Source organism: Pristiophorus japonicus, chromosome 11 (assembly GCF_044704955.1).
Source record: "Pristiophorus japonicus isolate sPriJap1 chromosome 11, sPriJap1.hap1, whole genome shotgun sequence".
In the NCBI taxonomy this organism is placed as follows: domain Eukaryota; kingdom Metazoa; phylum Chordata; class Chondrichthyes; family Pristiophoridae; genus Pristiophorus; species Pristiophorus japonicus.
In genome coordinates, this window is record NC_091987.1 from 90,476,990 (window position 1) to 90,499,489 (window position 22,500).

At 41.2% G+C, this 22,500-nt stretch overlaps 1 protein-coding gene across 1 annotated transcript in view; it reads left to right on the forward strand.

Annotated features, from left to right (window-relative positions):
- The window catches only part of LOC139275555 (proto-oncogene tyrosine-protein kinase ROS-like), a 177,419-nt gene that overhangs the window by 75,871 nt on the left and 79,048 nt on the right, over positions 1-22,500 (forward strand). The window contains exons 14-21 of the mRNA XM_070892724.1: positions 3,354-3,545; positions 3,639-3,739; positions 5,045-5,129; positions 9,340-9,469; positions 10,883-11,139; positions 12,424-12,487; positions 13,844-14,017; positions 19,213-19,271. Of these exons, the coding sequence (XP_070748825.1) occupies positions 3,354-3,545; positions 3,639-3,739; positions 5,045-5,129; positions 9,340-9,469; positions 10,883-11,139; positions 12,424-12,487; positions 13,844-14,017; positions 19,213-19,271 (1,062 nt within the window). The remainder of the gene's footprint in view (positions 1-3,353; positions 3,546-3,638; positions 3,740-5,044; positions 5,130-9,339; positions 9,470-10,882; positions 11,140-12,423; positions 12,488-13,843; positions 14,018-19,212; positions 19,272-22,500) is intronic.

The window sequence follows — 22,500 nt, forward strand, 5'->3', positions numbered from 1 at the left end:
TGATATAGACAGGCTAAGTGAGTGTGCAAAAATTTGGCAGATGGAGTATAATGTGAGAAAATGTGAGGTTATCCACTTTGGCAAAAAAAATAGAAAAGCAAATTATAATTTAAATGGAGAAGGTTGCAAGGTGTTGCAGTACAGAGGGACCTGGGGTTCCTTGTGCATGAAACACAAAAAGTTAGTATGCAGGTACAAGTAATCAGGAAGGCAAATGGAATGTTGGCCTTTATTGCAAGGGGAATGGAGTATAAAAGCAGAGAAGTCCTGCTACAACTGTACAGGGTGTTGGTGAGGCCACACTTAGAGTACTACGTACTGTTTTGGTCTCTCTATTTAAGGAAGGATAGAAACATAGAAACAGAGAAATTTACAGTGCAGAAGTAGGCCATTTTGGCCCATCGTGTCCGCACAGGCCGACACAGAACCGCACGGCCCTTGGTCAGCAGCCCTAAAGGTTATATACTTGCATTGGAGGCAGTTCAGTGAAGTTTCACTAGGTTGATTCCTGAGATGAGGGGGTTGACTTATGAAGGTAGGTTGGGCCTGTACTCACTGGAGTTCAGAAGGATGAGATTCGGAAGTGGTTCAACAAGGTGAATGCGGAGAAGATATTTCCACTTGGCGGGGGGAGGGAGGGGGGTCATAGTCCCAGATTAAGGGGCCGTCCATTTAAAACTGAGATGAGGAATTTCTTCTCTGAGGGTTGTAAATCTATGGAATTCTCTGCCCCAAAGAGATGTAGAGGCTGGGTCATTGAATATATTTAAGACAGAGATAGACAGATTTTTGAGTGATAAGGGAATAAAGGGTTATGGGGAGCAGATAGGGAAGTGGAGCTGAGTCCATGATCAGATCAGCCATGATCTTATTGAATGGCAGAGCAGGTTCAAGGGGTCAAATGGCCTACTGCTCCTATTTCTTATGCTCTTATATTTATTCTTTTTTTGATACAGTGCATTATACTACCAGTGGAATTTACTGCCAGTAATTCCATTGAAAATACCTGACATGTACCTGCATTTTAATTAAGTGTTCCTCTTTAACTATTCTCTTCCAAAAGAAAACAATCATTTGTGCTCTCTCTTGGATTTGCTTTGGTTGTAGGACTCACTGCACATGATCAAACCCTAGAACCTGAGTCCCATTTTCCAAATTATGTATAATCAATGTCAAATACAATAGACTTTCCGTTATGTTTGACACTGCTAGTTACCCAGGCTAACTTTAGCTCAGTGCAGTGCTGCCCTCGCTTGAAGGGCACACTGCTAAACACTTCTAAAATGAAATACTTAAAAAGAAATTAACTAAATATCCTCAATTAAAATGAGTATATTTAAATCTTTCAAATAAAAATGAGCGCAACACAACATTACTTCAAAATAAAATAGCTACAAGATGCTTATACATTGAAACCACAAATTAATAAATTACAGTGCCCTATAATTTTAAAAAGCTCACTTTGTGAAGAGAGCATTCAGAATTTGAGCAGTAATTGCAGTAATGTCAGCACTTAAAAAGTGAAAATTATAGCATTGAGCAAAATGCCTTTTGGTAAGGTGCAATTATTAAACCACAAAACACAAGTATTAGATCATTTGCCTAATTCACATAATTGCATGTTTTACCACCTGCCCCAAAGGAATTTTTGTTATATTTCTAATTTACTCATTTAAAGCCTCTTTACTCAGGTTAATTTTTAAGTAAATTTTCCAGTGGCATCTAAGATTTATCAGCAAATGTAAAACTAATGTATAAAAATAAATAATTCTGTTACATTTTTATTATGATCCATTCATGACTTTTGGGTGAGTTTTAGTGTTAAATTTTAGATTTTTGCAGAATTGTTTTCTCTCAGTAGTCTGCAAGTGGACCTCTCCACTATGATCTAGAAGCTGTACCCTTTTTAATATAAACAGAGATACATACCTTAATGATTAACACAGTTGTTGGAGGGTTGTAGGATTAGAGAAGTTTACTGAGATAAGGATGGGTAATGCCATTAAAGGATTTAAATATGAGGATGAGAATTTTACAGTTGTGGCATTAGGGGACTGGGAGCCAAAGTAGGGCAGTGAGCACAGGGGACAAGGGGTATCCTGGTTTGATTCAGAAGTGACATTTTGAACCCTTTCACATGTCTCCAGGCATGTACTTGAAACCACAGTACTGATGTCCTCAGATTGTGCCTGCTCTTGTGCAGGTGTAAATGTTGAATAAAGTGCATTTGCATGTGGTCACTTCCCACAGAAGAGACCATTCAGAACTGAGGCAGATATTTATTTTGGGGCGAGGAGGGAGAAGGGAGGAATTGTTCAACTTTGTTATATCAGAAAAATTGATAATAGTGAATGATCATAACCAGGTTCAGGGAATACAATTGACACAATATTCGGCTGCATTCTCGGCTTTGATGATTTTGGGGCGGTAATGGCGGCAGGGCGGTAAAGTTTGTGCCCGGGAACAGTTTGCGCCTCAGTCATCAAAATTGGGCAGCTGGGCCCTGAGTCAGGGGGTGCATTGCTAAGGGAGACGTTGTACACCTCTCTTGGGGCATTAGCATGGGAAAATCCTGAGCTAAAGAGCCGGACCGGGAGTGCTCCAAGAAAGGCCTGGGGGAAAAAAAAAATACCTGGACAAAACCCCCCACAAAAACATTCCCAATACGTAGCCCATGCCACCACAACATAATTCGCAAAATAAATTAAAAGAAAAAACAATCACACTTACCTTAGGACAGCATCACTTGCCTCTCTGCAGTCAGTATAGGTTGGACCACCAAATTTACAGGCTGTCACAGCAGGATGCGCTGCAGGTCATACAGTTTGGGTAGGACACAAAAATCGCTCCAGCATCGCAACCAGGGCTGTTGCACACTGACGCAGCTCTTCCGGGCAGTACTGCACCACGCCGCTGCAAAACCAGCCCTGAAAACCCCTGCGGGGCGCCGGAGGCTGATCACCTACCCAGCAGATCTTACTGGCGCCATTGCTGTCTCTCCGGGGCAAAAAACAGCACAAAAGTTCGGAAAATCCATCCCATTATGTTGGCTTTTATTTTAATCATTCCTGGGATGTGGGCGTCGCTGGCAAGGCCAGCATTTATTGCCATCCCTAATTTCCCTTGAGAAGGTGGTGATTAGCAGCCTTCTTGAACCGCTGCAGTCCATGTGGTGGAGGCACACCCACAGTGCTGTTGGGGAGGGAATTCCAGGATTTTTACCCAGCCACAATGAAGGAACAACAATATACTGCCAAGTCAGTATTGTATTTAATCACTCGCAGTTTATATGGTTTATGACTGATATAATCCATATTAATTATAACTTATCAGTGTGTTTTATTAACTGTTAGATATTTCGCATGCCTTTGGATACCGATGTATGTATAAAAGTCAGGGACGTTGCAGGGAAAGTCCAAGATCTCCAGCTAGATCCACTTTGGGGCTACATGTATTGGACAACAGCACAGAGTGTAGAATATGCTCGGATAAATGGTGACCAACCAGGCTTGTTTGAAGAGCTGCCTAATTTCTCTGGTAAACAGGTGAAACCAGACTTAAGACTCTATTTGCACAATTTAACCACGAGTTAAGTTTTGTGTATAAATTATTTGTGCTTCTAAATATTTTGTTTTTAGATTTCAGGATTGACTCTGGATTTTGATCTTGGGGCATTATATTGGCTTACTCAGGATACTATCCAGCTTGAAATAAATCAGGCTGAGCTGATCAGGAAAGGGTAAGTGAATAAATGGAAACAGACAATCAGAACAACACTCATACTGCACTTTAAAGTCATAGAATCATAGAAATTTACAGCACAGAAGGAGGCCATTTCGGCCTATTGTGTCCGTGCTGGCCAACAAAGAGCTATCCAGCCTAATCCCACTTTCCAGCTCTTGATCCGTAGCCTTGTAGGTTACTTCACTTCAGGTGCATATCCAAGCACTTTTTAAATGTGATGAGGGTCTCTGCCTCTACCACCCTTTCAGGCAGTGAGTTCCAGACCCCTACCACCCTCTGGTTGAAAAGATTTCCCCTCAAATTCCCTCTAAACCTCCTACCAATTACTTTAAATCTATGTCCCCTGGTTGTTGACCCCTCTGCCGAGGGAAATAGGTCCTTCCTATCCACTGTATCGAGACGCCTCTTAATTTTATACGCTTCTGCTCAGCTTCCTCTGTTCCAAAGAAAACAAACCCAGCCTATCCAATCTTTCCTCAAAGCTAAAATTCTCCAGTCCAGGCAACATCCTCGTAAATCTCCTCTGTACCCTCTCTAGTGCAATCACATCTTTCCTGTAATATGGTAACCAGAGAAATACTTGCATTTATTTCCAAAGAACTTTACAGCCAATGAAGTATTTTTTTGAAGTGTAATCATTGTTCTAATGTAGAAAACGTGGCAGCCAATTTGCACACAGCAAGCTCCCACAAATGGCAATGTGATAATGACCAGATAATCTGTTTTAGTGATGTTGATTGAGAGATAAAAATTGACCAGGGCACCAGAAGAACTCCCCTGCTCTTCTTTGAATTGTGTCATGGCATCTTTGATGTCTACCTGAGACACCACCTCCGACAGTGCAACGGAGGCTCCCTCAGAACTGAAGTGTTAGTCTTGAAATTGGTCAGGTAAAAGAAAATAACGTTTCTGTACAAAGATTATTGTTTTGAAGCTATTCAAAACATCTGGGATGATGCCAAACAAGCAGATTGTTTTGAAGAAAAGTGAGAAATTCATGATGAAGATGTCGCTTTAATAGCTGTGAAAATCACCTGTGCTTTGAATTAAATTCAAATTTGGGATTCTAGAGGACAAGAGTTGGACATGAGTGTCTTTAATCTAAGTGTATCCCTTACCCACTTAAATGTAATTGTTATTTAAATGCAGAATATTGATTACTAGCATCAGCAATACATTAATCTGATTATTTTTCTGTAATAACATTGTTTGACATTCTATTTTCAACATGCTAATGAATGGATTGTAATTTTTTCACTGAGATTTGTTCTGAACACTGCTGTGTTTTCTCATGGCACAGGAACAGTCGCACGGTTAAAAGGATCTTGTCTTCTGATTCTTTGAAAACCTCACAACACATGCTTCAGTACTACTTTGGCAGATTGGTTTGGATTAATGAGGAAGGGGATTTGCAAATTGCAGAACTGGGCAAAAACCAAACTGTTCACATTTCTATTGGTGTTCCCTTTATAGCGTTTACTGTAGTACATCGGAAACCGCTACCAGGTTAGTCACAATACACATTTGATAGATTGTGCTGCATATATAAATTAGAAAAAGTTGTTTAAGCTACATGCTAATATGCCTTATTTCCCTTATTAATGAGGCTTCTGTAAGGTAATAATAAAAACATTAGACATATGTAGTTTTGTAGGCCAGTTGATAAGATAGCGGTCTAAAAGTGTCGATTTTCTGAGATGAATTGAGTAGATTTTAATAGGTTCAAATTATGTTGCAGTTTAGCGATGTTATTTATTTTGAACTTATGTTCCAAAACAAAATGATCATTGCTTTCTCTAGTACATGTATACCAATTCCCCTTTGTGGAGCACTGGCTGCCTTAATTATGAGATATGCCTCATTCTGTATTGGCGGCATTATTTCTCATAATTTCTGGCTTTGCCTCCATTCCTGTCTTTGCTTCATTTCAGTGTTTCATGACTTTCCCTTCTTCTATTCTGGCTATGCGTTACCTCCTTGTTCTGCCCTTAACCTATACTTTCTTTGTTGGCCTAATTCTGTTGCATGCTCGGGGTGACAAATTATGATTATTCAGCGTTTCAGTTTAGCGCATGCTTCACAAGACCGAATATTAAGATTTTTTTTTATGACTCAGTGAGTTGATCCAGTGAGCAGCTAGGCTGTACAGACCAGAACATATCTGGTTTGATCCCTAGTCTGAGTTCATAAGAACATAAGAACATAAGAAATAGGAGCAGGAGTAGGCCATACGGCCCCTCGAGCCTGCTCCTCCATTTAATATGATCATGGCTGATCCGATCATGGACTCAGGTCCACTTCCCTGCCTGCTATCCATAATCCCTTATTCCCTTATCGTTTAAGAAACTGTCTATTTCTGTCTATTCAATGTCCCAGCGTCCACAGCTCTCTGAGGCAGCAAATTCCACAGATCCACAACCCTCAGAGAAGAAATTTCTCCTCATCTCAGTTTTAAAATGAGCGGCCCCTTATTCTAAGATTATGCCTTCTAGTTCTAGTCACCCCTATCAGTGGAAACATCCTCTCTGCATCTATCCTGTCAAGCCCCCTCATAATCTTATACGTTTCGATAAGATCACCTCTCATTCTTCTGATTGCCAGTGAGTAGAGGCCCAACCTCCTCAACCTTTCCTCATAAGTTAAACCCCACACCTCCGGAATCAACCTTGTGAACCTTCTCTGAACTGCCTCCAAAGCAAATATATCCTTTTGTAAATATGGAAACCAAAACTGCACGCAATATTCCAGGTGTAGCCTCACCAATACCCTGTACAACTGTAGCAAGACTTCCGTGCTTTTATACTCCATCCCTTTTACAATAAAGGCCAAGATTCAATTGGCCTTCCTGATCACTTGCTGTAACTGCATACTATCCTTTTGTGTTTCATGCACAAGTACCCCTAGGTCCTGCTGTACTGCAGCACTTTGCAATCTTTCTCCATTTAAATAATAACTTGCTCTTTGATTTTTTTCTGCCAAAGTGCATGACCTCACAGTTAAATTGGCTGATCAGTTGCATTACAATAGGACTGCCAAAATCAGCTTCCATTTCCCTGGGTTATGGAGAGGAAAATGTCATGTTTTTCATTCCTAGGCCATGCAGTCCCATTAACTTGCTGAAACCTGCCACCTTTTGTCTGTGCCTTTGATTAATGACCTGAACACACTAAATAGACACTGGCTGTAGCCTAGTATCTTCAGTGTAGGGAATTAGGTTACTTAAATAGAATGTAAACAATTAATAGCTCTTCTATTTACCAGAGAAATGGATTATAGCTGGGAAGTACTTTTGGCATAAAATACTTTATTACCTTATGTGCCCCACAGCATTTGCTTCCACCAACCACATTCTTGTTTTCCCTTCCTAGAGTTAAGTACAGAGCCCAAGTGATCTATATTTATTAACATAAAACTTAATTGATATCAATCACACAAATCTCCATGGATTACATTCTTTAGTAGTTATTTAATATCCACCAAGACATTTTTGTTTTAAAAAAAACCTTTACTCTCCTCGTCAAAATACTTCATTGTTATCCAATTCTCTAGGATTTTTGCTCAGTGTCTCATCAAAGATATTAGTTGGTTGGTGTGTGGTGGGCGGGGGGTGGGGGAGGACTGGTGATGAGGAACTTCTCGCCATGCATCCAAGCAAATCTCCTATAGGCTGACTGTGGAGAAGAGTTGCTGTTGATGTAGAAGTGCCTGAATCTCATTCAGTTGCACCTCCATCTGAAACGGACTGCTTGGGAATGAAAGCCTATAACAAACATTGGCTTATGATTTCAGTGCCTGGCTTGAGTCACACTGGTTTAAAAAAAAATAAGTTGCCCAATAACTTCTGCAGTGGTTGTAAAATCTTTGATATTACTTTAAGTACCAGATCAATTGTCCACTTTTGTATCAGATCTTTATATAATATTAAGAATTTCTTGTGCATACAGATTTGTTTTGTCATTATATTTGCATTCATTTATGTATTACTTTCCATTTAGATGGTTTCTCTAATTTCCCAGTTGTAATTCCTAATCCAGTTCCAGCATCTTCATTTGAGATACAAGGAAACTCCTCCAGGATCTGCATTAAATGGGAAAGGGCAAGAAATGTGAACTATGGTATACTATATTATCGGTTTGAATCACAAGCTCTTTTGAAAGTTGAGGTATTTTGCTTTTTATATAAATTTTAGTTATACGTTAACTAAATTTGTTTTTTGTTGATTGAACATGTTCACTGCACTGTATTATGTGTTAATATTGTTGACTGAAACATTTATGCATAACTTAGGCAAATCATTTACACTATATGGACATTAGACAACAATATTTGATTTTGAAAATGAGAAAGTCCATGTAATTTTTAGGAAGTACAGTTTAGAAATTCTCCAAGTCTGGCAGTCAACTTTCAACTATTACATACACAAAATTACATAGAATATACAGCACAGAAACAGGCCATTTGGCCCAACCAGTATGCTAATAATATCCATCTTTACCTCTCCTCCGCTGCCCATAGTCCCATGACTGTTGCTATGCTGCTCGACATAAAGTTATGGATGAACAAGAACATTTTGCAGCTCAATATTGGTACGATCCAAAGCCATTCTGTTAGAGCCCTGCCAAAAACTCAATGCCTTAGCCCCAAAGCAATTTCCTCTGTTTGGTCCCTGCAGAAACATCAGTTTCTTAGCCCCGGATAGCATACCTCTACCTGGATGCCCAATCCAATGTTGGACAATTTCTGTCTCCAGTTTGACCCTGAGCTGACCTTCAAACCTCACATCCAATTCATTGCTAACCCTGCCTGCCTCTGTAGTGCTGTCTGCCTCTGTCCTGGTTGCCAATGAAAGCCTTATCTTTGCCTTTGTCACCTTTCTAACATCATTCTTGCTGACCTCCTGATCTCCATCCTGCAGAAACTCCAACTCCTCCAGAACTGCGCCATCCTTATCCTATCCTGCACAAGCCATATTAACCTATGACCTTGCTGATCTCCCATGGCTCCCAATCACTCAATACATTGACTTCAAAATCTTCATCTATCAGACCGGTTGCTCCCTGCTTCTGCAACCCTACCCAGTTCTAAGTCCTTACTCTCACTCTCATTTACATTAATGCTTTTAAATATTCCAATTCTCATCTACTCTGGAATTATCTGTTCATTATCACATTGCTGTTTGTGGGAGCTTGCTGTGCGCAAGTTGGCTGCCGTGTTTCCCACATTACAACAGTGACTACATTCCAAAAGTACTTCATTGGCTATGAAAGGCGTTATATAAATGCAAGTCTTTCTTTTCCACCCAAATCCTCCCATCAATTGCCAGAACCTTTATCCATTCGGTCACATAGTCTATCCCTAAACAACTCTGCCTTTCAACATTTCTCTTTGCCTTTTAAAAGCCCTTTTAAAACTTATTTGATTACACTTTTGACATTCTCTCCTAATTTCCCTCCTACTCCTAACTGGATCTGCACCCCAACTCTGAAGCATCTTGAGATATTTTACTACATTAAAGGCGCTCTATAAATGCAATTTGCAAATTTAAAGGAATGCATCGACTGTACAAAATTGAAACAAGTATATCTTATCCTTTAGGACCTCAGCACTCCTCATTATTGTGTAAGTGGACTGGAGCCTTTTACGGAGTTTGATGTCGCAGTGAAGCCATATACTTACTGGGGATCTGCAACAGAGACACAAGTCACCCTCTGTTCTCCAGAAGCTGGTATGGTAGCTTAATATTCAGTACCAGACTGATTCAGCTAGTGCTTGGATCAATTCATTTCATATACATGACATTTTATTTAATTTCCAATAAATTGAAAGTATGTTGCATATATGAACAGGTCTGTAATTTTGGAGAGATACAATACCTACATTACCTTGTAAGGCTTGATGACAGAGGATAAGTTAATTGTTGCATGTGGCACTAAACGTGACCCCTTGGTCATGTGACAGTGCCCGAGCCTACTTTTATTTTTGTTTTATCTGTCTTCGATCTGCTGATGTAGATGTTCAAATATTCTGTAACCTTTAATTAGCTAAACCGATATGGGTCATGATTAAATTATAAGATGTTGGGGTCTTATTTGGGTCATCCTTGTAAGACAATCATACAGTGTCAGCGATAATTGTTCGAGAAAAATCTCTGCCAAAGCTGCATTGGGGAGCGGTGGAAATTAGCAACATTTTTTTTGGGGGGGGTGAATGATAAATAGAAATAATGAGTTTTATAAACATGTAATGCACTGTTTTTATAAAAAGAGCTAATTAATTCCTTATAAAGACAATGGGCTGGATTTTTGGCTCGTTGCCACCTCTGTTTTTGACCCGGAGGGGTGGAAATGGTGGTGGTAAGCTCTTCCGGGCAGGTGGGCAACTTCCAGCGCTCTGCCAAGGTTTGCGGGGCCAGATTTGGTGGGGCGGGGAGCATTACCGCCCGGAACAAGCGAGCTGGTGTGCAACGCCCCTGGTTGCGGCACCAGCTTGATTTTTGTCTCCCGCCCAATCTGTAGCGCTCCATAGAGCGCCGTGCTGGGACCACCTGTGAAAGCGGGCGGTCCGACCTGTAGCGGCTGCAGTGAGGTGAGTAATGTCGACCTCGGGTAAGTGTGATTGTGGTTTTTCTTTGCGATTTATGTTCTGGTGGTGCGAGTTATTTATTGGGATGTTTTTTGTGTTTTTCTTCCAGGTTTTTCTTTTCTCCCCCATAACCAAGGCCGGCTGCTTAGCTCGGGATTTTCGCTTGCTCAGCTGGCCTAGTGCCCTAAGAGAGGTGCGCAACGTCTCCCTTATCGCGCCGCCCCACACTCGGGACCCAGCTGCCCAATTTTGCTGACTGAGGCGCAAACTATTCCCGGGCTCAAATTTTACCGCCCTACCATCGTTACCACCCCGAAATGAGTAAAGCCAAATATCCAGCCCTATGACTACATCAATTAAATATGTAATTTTTTATAATTTTATTCAGAGAAAATATGAAGAAACATTCTGTAGTTTGGTATCTTTCTGTAATTCTGCTTTTTAATGAATAGAATTGTTAGAGTAATCTGTTTTGCAGATATCATAGAAATTTTAATGACCTTGTTTTTAAATGTAGAGATTATTCAATGTTTAGTTGGTCTGACATGCTTTTCAGCACCATCTGCTCCTGAAAATCCAAGGGTTTTTGTAAATTTGAGGAAGAACATCCTGGTAGATATGGTGAACATGGATGTGGAATTTAGGTGGAATGTGCCAGCCCAAACTAATGGCATTCTCAGGGGTTACACAGTGTATTACACCACGGAAAATTGCTCCAGTCCTCTCCAGGGTGCCACACTGATCAATGTGACTGCTGACATCACTACCTTCAAGATTACTGATGCAGACCCAAAGAAAACCTATTGTGTTCAGGTATGTGTAACAGGTCACCCCATTGTATACTTATAATAATAATTCTCTGTGGATACTTATTTCTGAAGTTAGCTCTGTGTCTTCTCATTATCGGTGTCTCCAAAGATTGGGATGATACCAGAAATGTGGGGGTATACCCATCAGGAAAGGATGAACAGGCAGGGTCTCTCTTTGCATGAAAAAAGAAGGCTGAGGGGTGACCTAATTGAGCTCTTTAAAATTATGAAAGATTTTGATTGAATGGATACAGAGAGAGGGTTTCCAGTTGTGGAAAAGAGCCTTTCTGGTATCATCCTTGTAAATCTTCTCTGCACCCTCTCCAGTGCTTCTATGTTCTTTTTATAATATGGAGACCAGAATTGCACGCAGTACTGCAAGTGTGGTCTAACCAAGGTTCGATACAGGTTTAGCATACCTTCTCTACTTTTCAATTCTGTTGTTGTTGTTGAGTGCATTGTGTTTTAAAGAGGCCATCAATATAAAATAGTCACCAAAAAATCAAATATGGAATTCAGAAGAAACATCTTTACCCAGAGAGTGGTGAGAATGTGGAACTCAGTACCACAGGGAGTAGTTGAAGCAAATAGTATTGATGTATTTAAAGGGAAGCTAGATAAGCATATGAGGGAGAAGGGAATAGAGGGTTATGCTGACAGTTAGACAAGGAAAAATAAGAGGAAACTCGAGTGGGGTATAAACGCCAACATGGATTGGTTGGGCTGAATGGCCTGTTTCTGTACTGTATATCCTATGTAATCCTCTGTAATGGGAATTGGGTGGCACAGTGGGTTAGACACTGGTTTTTCACCTCTGGATCTAGTTTCAAATTCATTTGTCTGTTGGCTGGCCTATGTAAAATAAGTTTGTTTAGTTCCTATTAGGCATGGGCATGCAGCGCAAAATTGGCTGTAATTTGACACAGAATGACTTGTGTGGGAAATGGGGAAAAAACTAACACATTGAGATGCCCTTCTGAAGTTGGAGTTGAAGGATGGTGTGCAAGTGTTGAGGGTGATTTACTCTGCAACTGGCTTTCCTATATACCCGGGAGTGTGTCTTGGCAGAAGGTGCCTGTATTCCTCAGCAGTAGCATCCTCATTGATAAAAATTCTCTTGAATGTATTCTTTTTGTTCTATAAAATGAGGGACATTTTGTACAAAAAAATCTTCGAGCCACAGAATGATCAGTTGGATTTTTTACAACTGCTTTGTATGTCCACCCTTTGTTTTGAATTGCTTTATTAAAATGAAACTTCTTTGTAACATATGTTATTACTTTTCTAGGTGGAAGGTTTTACAAATGCTGGATCAGGTAGCAGAACACATGTTAGAATGGGAAATGCAACAGGTCAGTGAATGCATGGGAATAGAAAACACAGTCATGTGATTAATTGTTTAAAACTCTTTGGTATTAATCCTCTGGGTCTAAATCAGGCCAATGGATCACTTAAATTCAAATGTGAAATAATGAAAATTGCTGAAATCTTAGAGGTACATGGCTTGATTAATGGATTGAATACTTGACTTCTTGTAATTTTAAAATGGACCTGCTAAACTTAAGTGTATGGTAAGTCATTTTGTTGAGAGTCCAAATGTTTTCCCATTTATTACTGTAAGATCCTGTTCTATGAAGTGTAGTCATTCACTTTCCTAGTTTTTATCAAAGTAATTTCATTGGCAAAGATCTTTGCAGTATATTCTGGGAGATAAAATGAAACATATTATCAAAATATGTGGCTAATGCAGAATCTGCAGGCAGATTTTCTTTTCATCTGAGTATTAGAGGAGAGAAACCTTGGCTGTTGAAATGGGGGAGATAGGGAAGAAGAAGGACAATTGAGCGGGTCTGTTAGCTGATGGATTTTCACTACCGTAAATGCCTTTTAAAATATTATCTTAGTTACATTCTGTTGAATGGCCTGAAGTATTGAAGTAAACCATAACTAATAATCCTGCAAACAGTTACAGGCTCAGTGCCATATCTATTGGCCATAAAGGACAAACTGGTCAGTCTTTTGGATATGGACACTGGGAATACCATACAGACAATGCCAGTTCCTGCTGTTGCTCACATGGGTTACATAATACAATCACAGAGGATATATTATTTGACAGAAAACCTGATTATGAGTACAGCTTTGGATGGTAAACACAAAATGCAGGTATGGTTTTCCTGTTCAATGTTCTCCTAGTATGATTTGACTTGACAACATGCATTTCAAGCTACAAAACCAATTAAAAAAAGATATACTTGAATTCTATCGACAGCTTATTGAGAGTATTTTGTGCAGTGCTCCCAAAGGAATGACTGTTGACTGGATCGGGCAAAAACTTTACGTGGTGTTGGATAAACAGGAAGATGCAAACAGTTCAATCAGTGTACTAGATCTCGAATTGCAAGGAAGAAAGCTAGAGAAATTAGTGTCCAGCAGCCAAAATATTTACTCAATAGGGATATATCCACACAAAAGGTATTTATGCTGCATTTGAAGAAAGTATCTATTTATATGTTAATTGGAATAAATTATTTTTGGACAGAATAAATAAAATTGTTTCTTTTTTCTTCCTGCCTTCCCTATCAGCATCCTGTTTTGGACCCAGTCATTGTCTGGAAATATAATTTTAGTGTCCTACAGTTTAATTGATAGATCGCCTCGAATTCTTATTGCTCCTCATCTGGAGATTGATCGCTCTGTTCCTGAAGCAACATATTGCAACTGCACAGCAGCCAAGCTTCAGTTAGATGGAAACTTAGCTGTTGATACGACAGACTCCAAGCGTGAGAGACTTTTTTTCACTACCCAAGATCATGAAGTCTGGGTCTCTGATTTGAATGGCTGCACGTGCTGGAAGAAAATTAATTCCACAGGAGCTACAGGTATATATCATAACACAATCACTCTTGTATCTGGAAAAAAAAAAACTGAAAGCCTTACCACAAAACAGAAAAGATCTTCACTGCTTTCGGCATATTTTCCTCTAGTTACTAATGTGAGTGGAAAAAGTGGTGGAAGCATAAAATGGGGAAACTCATTTTATACTCGGGGAGAAATTGGGTTTTGGTGTGGAACCGGTGCTAAATCGGCACATTAAAAATACGCACCCAAGGATGGGGGCCCTAGGCTCCCTCCAAATTGGGTCTCAGGCAACCTCTCAAAAAATTTATGCCGAGCTGCAGACACCAGTTGGGCATCCTGATTCCAAAAATAGGTCAGTTCGGATGCAGAATCGGTCCAAAGATAAGTCCTGGCAGGGGTTGGGTGAAGAGATTGGGAAGGGGCAAGCGCAAGTCAACAACAATCCTGTTCCGCCTGGCTCCATATCAAGCTAAGTGGAGAATTACCTCTTCTTCGATGGCCTCCAATGGTTCCTTTTAATGACCGCTGGTTGGGTCACCATAGACCCGGAAAAACTGAGCAGAGTATGTTTGGTGTTCAGTTTTTGCCTAATTTAGCATCGGGTCCTGAAGTGGGCATTATGCCCCTGATTACCATATTCAAGGGGCCTAATGCCTGTTTCAGTCAGGCGCCCTGGGCGACTAAATGTGTTTTGATCCAAAATGGTAGCCCTTGAACTTCAGACTCAGATCCTGGCCTGATTTTTGGTGAGTTTTTCAGTCATTTTATGCCTGATACTGATTGATAGGAGATTGAATTTTACACCCTCTGACTTTTTTTTGCTCACAGTAGTGGCTGTAGTAAAATACACCGCACACCAGAAGCTTAAGAATAAATTTGATTTATTGCAGGAAATTATGATGAATGAGAAAGAGATTAGTGATCTGAATGGAAAATAAGGTCAATTTTTGCTACTCGGGGTAGAATTACAGCTGGACATGTAGTTTTGGGGCTAGAATGTGCATGAATGGTTTAGTCACAAGTAAACTTAAAAGCCCAAAATGGACATTAGAGATTTTAGGTTTATTTTGAACCATCTGTGGTTTTGGTATATATTCTTCAGTATGATTAGTGCAAAAAGGCCAGTGCTTTATTAGGATGAAGGGACTCCCTAGATGAGGAAGCTGTGGTAACAAACAGTACGAGCACTACAGTTCATGTCGGGGCTCCTGGGCTGGGATAGAGGGAACATTAGCCAAGAATGCCACTCTCTAGTGGTCTGTGCTGGGAAGGGCCTAGGTGTGGAAATCAGCGGAGGATGTGACAGCCTCAGCAAATAACATAGAAACATAGAAAATAGGTGCAGGAGCAAGCCATTCGGCCCTTCGAAACTGCACCACCATTCAATATGATCATGGCTGATCATGCAACTTCAGTACGTCACTCCTGCCTTCTCTCCATACCCCCTGATCCCTTTAGCCATAAGGGCCACATCTAACTCCCTTTTGAATATATCCAACGAACTGGCCTCAACAACTTTCTGTGGTAGAGAATTCCATAGGTTCACAATTCTCTGGGTGAAAAAGTTTCTCCTCATCTCGGTCCTATGTGGTTTACCCCTTAGCCTTAGACTGTGACCCCTGGTTCTGGACTTCCCCAACATCGGGAACATTCTTCCTGCATCTAACCTGTCCAATCCTGTCAGAATTTTATATGCTTCTATGAGATCCCCTCATTCTTCTAAATTCGAGTGAATATAAGCCTAGTTGATTCAGTCTTTCTTCATATTTCAGTCTCATCCCGGGAAACAATCTGGTGAACCTTTGCTGCACTCTCTCAATAGCAAGAATGTCCTTCCTCAGATTAGGAGACCAAAACTGCACACAATTCTCAAGGTGTGGTCTCACCAAGGTCCTGTACAACTGCAGCAAGACCTCCCTGCTCCTACACTCAAATCCTCTCACTATGAAGGCCAACATGCCATTTGCTTTCTTTACTGCCTGCTGTACCTGCATGCCTACTTTCAGTGACTGATGTACCATGATACCCAGGTCTCGTTGCACCTCCCCTTTTACTAATCTGTCACCATTCAGATAATAATCTGCCTTCCTCTTTTTGCCACCAAAGTGGATAACCTCACACTTATCCACATTATACTGCATCTGTCATGCATTTGCCCATTCGCCCTGCAGCCTCTTAGCATCCTCCTCATAGCTCACACTGCCACTCAGCTTAGTGTCATCTACAAACTTGGAGATATTATATTCAATTCCTTCATCTAAATCATTAATATATATCGTAAATAGCTGGGGTCCCAGCACTGAACTTTGCGGTACCCCACTAGTCACTGCCTGCCATTCTGAAAGGACCCGTTTATTCCCACTTTTTGATTCCTGTCTGCCAACCAGTTCTCTATCCATGTCAATACATTACCCCCAATAACTTGTGTCTTCATTTTGCACACTAATCTTATGTCTGTAATGCACTTATGAATGACTCCACGAGGCAATGTGTTATACTCAAACTGTAGTGCCCTTGGTCCTGTGTTTGTGCCTCAAGAGTGAGGCACAAGTAGGTGAGCAGCCTTTTATAATGGGCCCTGCACACCTATGCAGAAGACCCTCCGGTCTCCCACCGCAGTGCCCTCTGGTGGACAGCCTCTACCACAGGGGCAGGAAACCCTGGTCTCCACTAGTTGCACCCTCTAGTGGTGCCAGCATAGTATATACACAGTGTAAACCTTATTGACAGTACATCAGGTAACAAGTCTCCATCTTATGCAACGATACAGTGACTACACAGAGAGTATATCTATAGTCTGCATATATAACATCTCTTGTGTAGGATCTTGACAAAAGCCTTTTGAAAGTCCAAATACACCACAGCCACTGGTTCTCCCTTATCCACTCTACTAATTACATCCTCAAAAAAATTCTAGAAGATTTGTCATGCATGATTTCACGTTCATAAATCCATGCTGACTTGGACCGATCCTGTCACTGCTTTCCAAATGCGCTGCTATTACATCTTTAATAATTGATTCCAGCATTTTCCCCACTAACGATGTCAGACTAACCGGTCTATAATTCCCTCTCCCTCCTTTTTTAAAAAGTGGGGTTACATTAGCTACCTTCCAATCCATAGGAACTGATCCAGAGGCCATGGAATGTTGGAAAATTAGCACCAATGCATCCACTATTTCTAGGGCCACTTCCTTAAGTACTCTGGGATGCAGACTATCAGGCCCCAGGGATTTATCGGCCTTCAATCCTAACACCATTTCCTGACTAATAAGGATTTCCCTCAGTTCCTCCTTCTCGGTAGACCCTCTGTCCCCAAGTACTTTCGGGAGGTTATTCGTGTCTTCCTTAGTGAAATAACCTGCCAACAATAGCAAATCATGAATGGCCGCTTGCGAGAGGTACTAGAGGGCTACGAGCATCTATGGAGCCATCGGTGAAGAAGGAAGAAAATTGTTGGTGATGGCCTAACAGGACAGACATCTATCGTGTGTGGTGTAAAACAAAGGAAAGTCAGATTCTAACATCAAAACATTTCGAAGCATATAATTTCCCCAAAATTACAGTGGCTTGAATATCTTGTACCTTGCATTACAAAGAAATAATCACTGGTTAGTTCTTCAAAATGAACCTGGACTATGTGAAACTACTGTAAGAGCAAAGATTTTCTCCAGTCACAAGGTTTATTTTTCACTTGTGTTTGTGATGGGGCCATTGATGGATACAGGAAATGTTTCCATTTTATGAACCTCACCTTGCAATAAAACTATTTTGCATGAGAGCAGAGAAAATAAAGGGAAAATTTGATCGAGGTACTCCAAATTATGAGGGAAATTATCAGGATATATTGACTGGCAGGAGGGTCGGTAAGCAAAGATCACAGATATAAGGTAATTGCCGAAAAAGGCAGAGGGGGAGATGAGAAGAATTATTATTATGCAGCCAGTTGTTGGTGATGTGGAATGCACTGCCTGAAAGGGTGCTGCAAGCACATTCAATAGTAACTTTCGGAAGGGAAGTGGATATATACTTAAAAAGGACATTTGCAGGGCTATGGGAAAAGAGCAGGGGGATGGAACTAATTGGAGAGGTTTTCAAAGATTCAGCTAGTCACGATCGGCCAAATGATCTCCTTCTGTGCTGAGTGATTCTATGATCCTATGATCCTATGAACATTTTTCACAGATTTTGGTGCAATTTCACTGACTGTGAATTCAAATGCTATTTATTGGATAACACGAGATGCTGATCAATCAACAATTTATATGGCTGATAAGTCCTCGGGGAATGTTCTATCTGAATATGAAGATTCATCTCTAGTTGCAGTAGTGGCATTCAGTGAACAATCACAGCCATACCCAGGTAAGAGAACAGCAGTTAGGAACCTAACCTATAAGTTGCTACATTTGAATACACAGGATATGTTGACTGTGATTATAAAACTTACTCAACTTGTTTAGCTGGCACAGGATTATAAGGGGCATCACAATTCAATGTAATTTCTTACTTATTGCATCTTTGAGCTATAAGTTTTGCTTTTTAGTCCACTTTTTCAAGCCTGTGATACAAGTTCTACAATACGGCTCTGAAATAGATTCTACCGCGAGGCACTTTAAATCTCCCTGAATACCAAAATACATATTCTTTTATTTTGTGGAACTGCTTCCCTTTATTAATATGATCCAGCTACCTGTGGTTGGAATGCATCTTGTTTATTTAGAGATTGGCAGTAACACCATCGTCACATTTGCAACATTACCATTCTGGCTATAGACGTTCCTTGATGTCGGAGAAGGGTCCTATAGGAAATCATTTTGCTGACCCATGCATCGAAGCTGAGTTTAAAAATAAAATTATAGCTATCACAAAATGTTGGTATACATTTTCCTCTGAGAAGGAAAATGAAACCATATTGTGAATAGTATTCCTTGTCTCAAAAGCAATGCCATTTATATTATAGCACTGCCTCTGAAGACGGGGCTACTTCTGGGGGCAGCATCCTAATAAGTGGAATAGCTGTTGTAAAAGTGACAACCTAAACATCCGTTTTTTCTTTTTAGAACCACAGTGTATAATACCAAAGGCCTATACAAGTGCACCAGAAGTCTTGAATAAATCAGATACCAGTCTGATTATTCACATTCCACCTGTGGAGTTCTCATCTGCATGCTCTGAGATTAGCAAACCCACTCTCACTTACATTTTGCATTATGCAGAGTTCCAGGATAGTGACATCAATGTCAACTGCACCCATGGAGTTCACTGTTATAAAAAGGTAAGTTATTCAGGAAAAACTAATCCCATTTTCTCATTCTTTGATGTGTTTTATACATTTTATTTGACTATAATATAGATGGGATTAAATGAATCATAGAATGGTTACAGCACAGAAGGAGGCCATTCGGCCCATCGAGCCCATGCCGGCTCTCTGCAAGAGTATTTCAGCTAGTCCCACTCCCCTGCCCTTTCCCCGTAGCTCTGTAAATCTTTTTCCTTCAGGTACTTATCCAATTCCCTTTTGAAAGCCACGATTGAGTCTGCCAACACCAAATTTCAGGTAGTGCATTCCAGATCCTAACCACTCGCCGCGTAAAAAAGTTTTTCCTCATGTCGCCCTTTGGTTGTTCTGCCAATCACATTAAATCTGTGTTCTGTGGGTCACTGGATAGCAATCGAGAGTCAGGGGTCCCTTTAACCCAGGAGCGCTGAGGGCAATTGTAGCATGTCAACTGCCGCACTAAAGCTGGCTATGTATGGCTCAGCTGCACTGATTAGGGGTTATAGCTGGCTGTTTACGGCCTGGAAATCGGTGCGGTCCTGGCCTATAAGACCATCAGCAGGCCGGGGCCATGAGAGGGAGCAATGTGCGGAGGCATACCACTGTAGGGAGCAGCGTGTGCTGCTGCAGAAGGGTGACAGCTGCAAAGCGGGCGACTGGATTTAACGTCTCCCAAATCCAGGTTGCTGGTTACAGTGCGGACAGGTAGAGCAGGAGTGGTGAGGTTGGGGCGGAGGAGCGACGAGAGTTCGTAGAGGGATGTGATCAGGGCCCAGGAGAGGCGTGAGTTCAGGGCCCAGAAGAGGCGAGGGCCCAGGGGCAGCACAGGCTAGCCCACACTGCAACATATGTATGCACTAGGTGCGTGCAGCAGAGCTGGTCTCAAGTCGTCTTGGTTAATCTTTGCCACTGGGCCAAGACCTAGCTCTGTCAAGCCCGTGTAGTGGTTGGTGTGCAACGGCCACCATGCGTTAAAAAAAATCCATGCACTGGCATCTTCCAGCCTTCAACGTGTAGTTCTGGACCTGGAATATTATCATTGAAACACCTGTGAACTCATCCCTTTTTGGCGTGGAAGCAAATCATCCTCATTTTGAGGGACTGCCATGATGATGATGTGCTGCTCAGCTGCTCATTCGATCAAGTTGCTGAGCTATTGAGTGATCGCCTAGGGCTAATTTTATCAAAAGAAAAGTTGTTGTGCAACACAAATGATCAGAAGATGAGTAATCCCTAGTCTAGTGTTGGTCATCTCCTAATAGCTGTGTCGAACAGCAAAGGTAGAGGGCTGGGGATATATATCATGCTTAGTTACTCTATTGGATTCAATGGGGTAGAAATAATAACGGAACATTAACAATGGGATAGAAAATAGGTGCAGGAGTAGGTCTTTCGGCCCTTCGAACCTGCACCATCATTCAATAAGATTATGGCCAATCATTCACCTCAGTACCCCTTTTCTGCTTTCTCTCCATACCCCTTGATCCCTTTAGCCGTAAGGGCCATATCTAACTCCCTCTTGAATATATCCAATGAACTGGCATCAACAACTCTGCGGTAGGGAATTCCACAGGTTAACAACTCTGAGTGAAGAAGTTTCTCCTCATCTCAGTCCTAAATGGCTTACCTCTTCTTCTTAGACTGTGTCCCCTGGTTCTGGACTTCCCCAATATCGGGAACATTCTTCCTGCATCTAACCAGTCCAGTCAATACATCTAACCTGTCCAGTCAATACAATGTTCCCTGACTCACTTTAAAATTTTAATGGAGTTTTTTTCAGGCATGATTTGAAAATGATGTACACAAAGAATTAGTCTCAGCTGTGGCTCAGTGGGTAGCGCACTCTCCTCTGAGTCAGAAGGTTCTGGATTCAAGTCCCACTACAAGGACTTACATCAGAACATAAGAAATATGAGCGGGAGTAGGCCATTTGGCCCCTTGAGCTTGCTCCGCCATTCAATAAGATCATGGCTGATCTGATCTTGGGCTCAACTCCATTCCCTTATCATAATCCTTCATTCCCTTATCATAATCCTTCATTCCCTTATCATTCAAAAAACTGTCTATCTCTACCTTAAATATATTCAATGACAGCTTTCTGGGGTGGAGAATTCCAAAGATTAACGACCCTTTGAGAGAAGAAGTTCCTCCTCCTCTCCGTTTTAAATGGGGGATCCCTTATTCTGAAACTATGCCCCCTAGTTCTAGATTCCCCCATGAGGGGAAACATCCTCTCTGCACCTACCCTCAGAATCTTATACGTTTCAATAAGATCCCCTCTCATTCTTCTAAACTCCAATGAGTATAGGCTCAACCTGCTCAACCTTTTTTCATAAGACAACCCCTTCATCTCAGGAATCAACTGTGTGAATCTTCTCTGATCTGCCTCCAATGCAAGTATATCCCTCCTTAAATAAGGAGACTAAAACTGTACGCAGTACTTCAGGTGTGGTCTCAACAACGCCCTGTACAGTTGTAGCAGGACTTCCCTACTTTTATACTTCATCCCCCTTGCAATAAAGGCCAACATTCCATTTGCCTTCCTAATTACTTGCTGTACCTGCATGCTAACTGTTTGTGTTTCATGTACCAGGACCCCCAGATCCCTCTGTATTTCAGCATTTTGTAATCTCTCCCCATTTAAATAATAATTTGATTTTTTTTTTCCTACAAAGTGGATAACCTCACATTTTCCCACATTATACTCCATCTGCCAAATATTTGCCCTCTCACTTAGCCTATCTATATTCCCTTTGCAGATTCTTTGTGTGCTCCTCACAACTTGCTTTTCCACCTAGCTTTTTCATCAGCAAATTTGGCTACGTTATACTTGGTCCCTTCATCCAAGTCATTAAGATAGATTGCAAATAGTTGAGGCCCCAGCACTGATCCCTGTGGCACCCCACTATTTACAGTTTGCCACCCTGAAAATGACCCATTTATCCCTTGAGCACATAAATGTAGGCTGACACTCCAATGCACTACTGAGGGATTGCTACACTGTCGGAGGTGCCGTCTTTCGGATGAGATGTTAAACTGAGGCCCCATCTGCCCTCTCAGGTGGACGTAAAATGTCCCATGGCACTATTTTGAAAAAGAGCAGGGGAGTTATCCCTGGTGTCCTGGACAATATTTATCCCTCAACCAACATAAAAATAGTTTGTCTGGTCATTATCACATTGCTGTTTCTGGGAGCTTGCTGTGTGCAAATTGGCCGCGTTTCCCA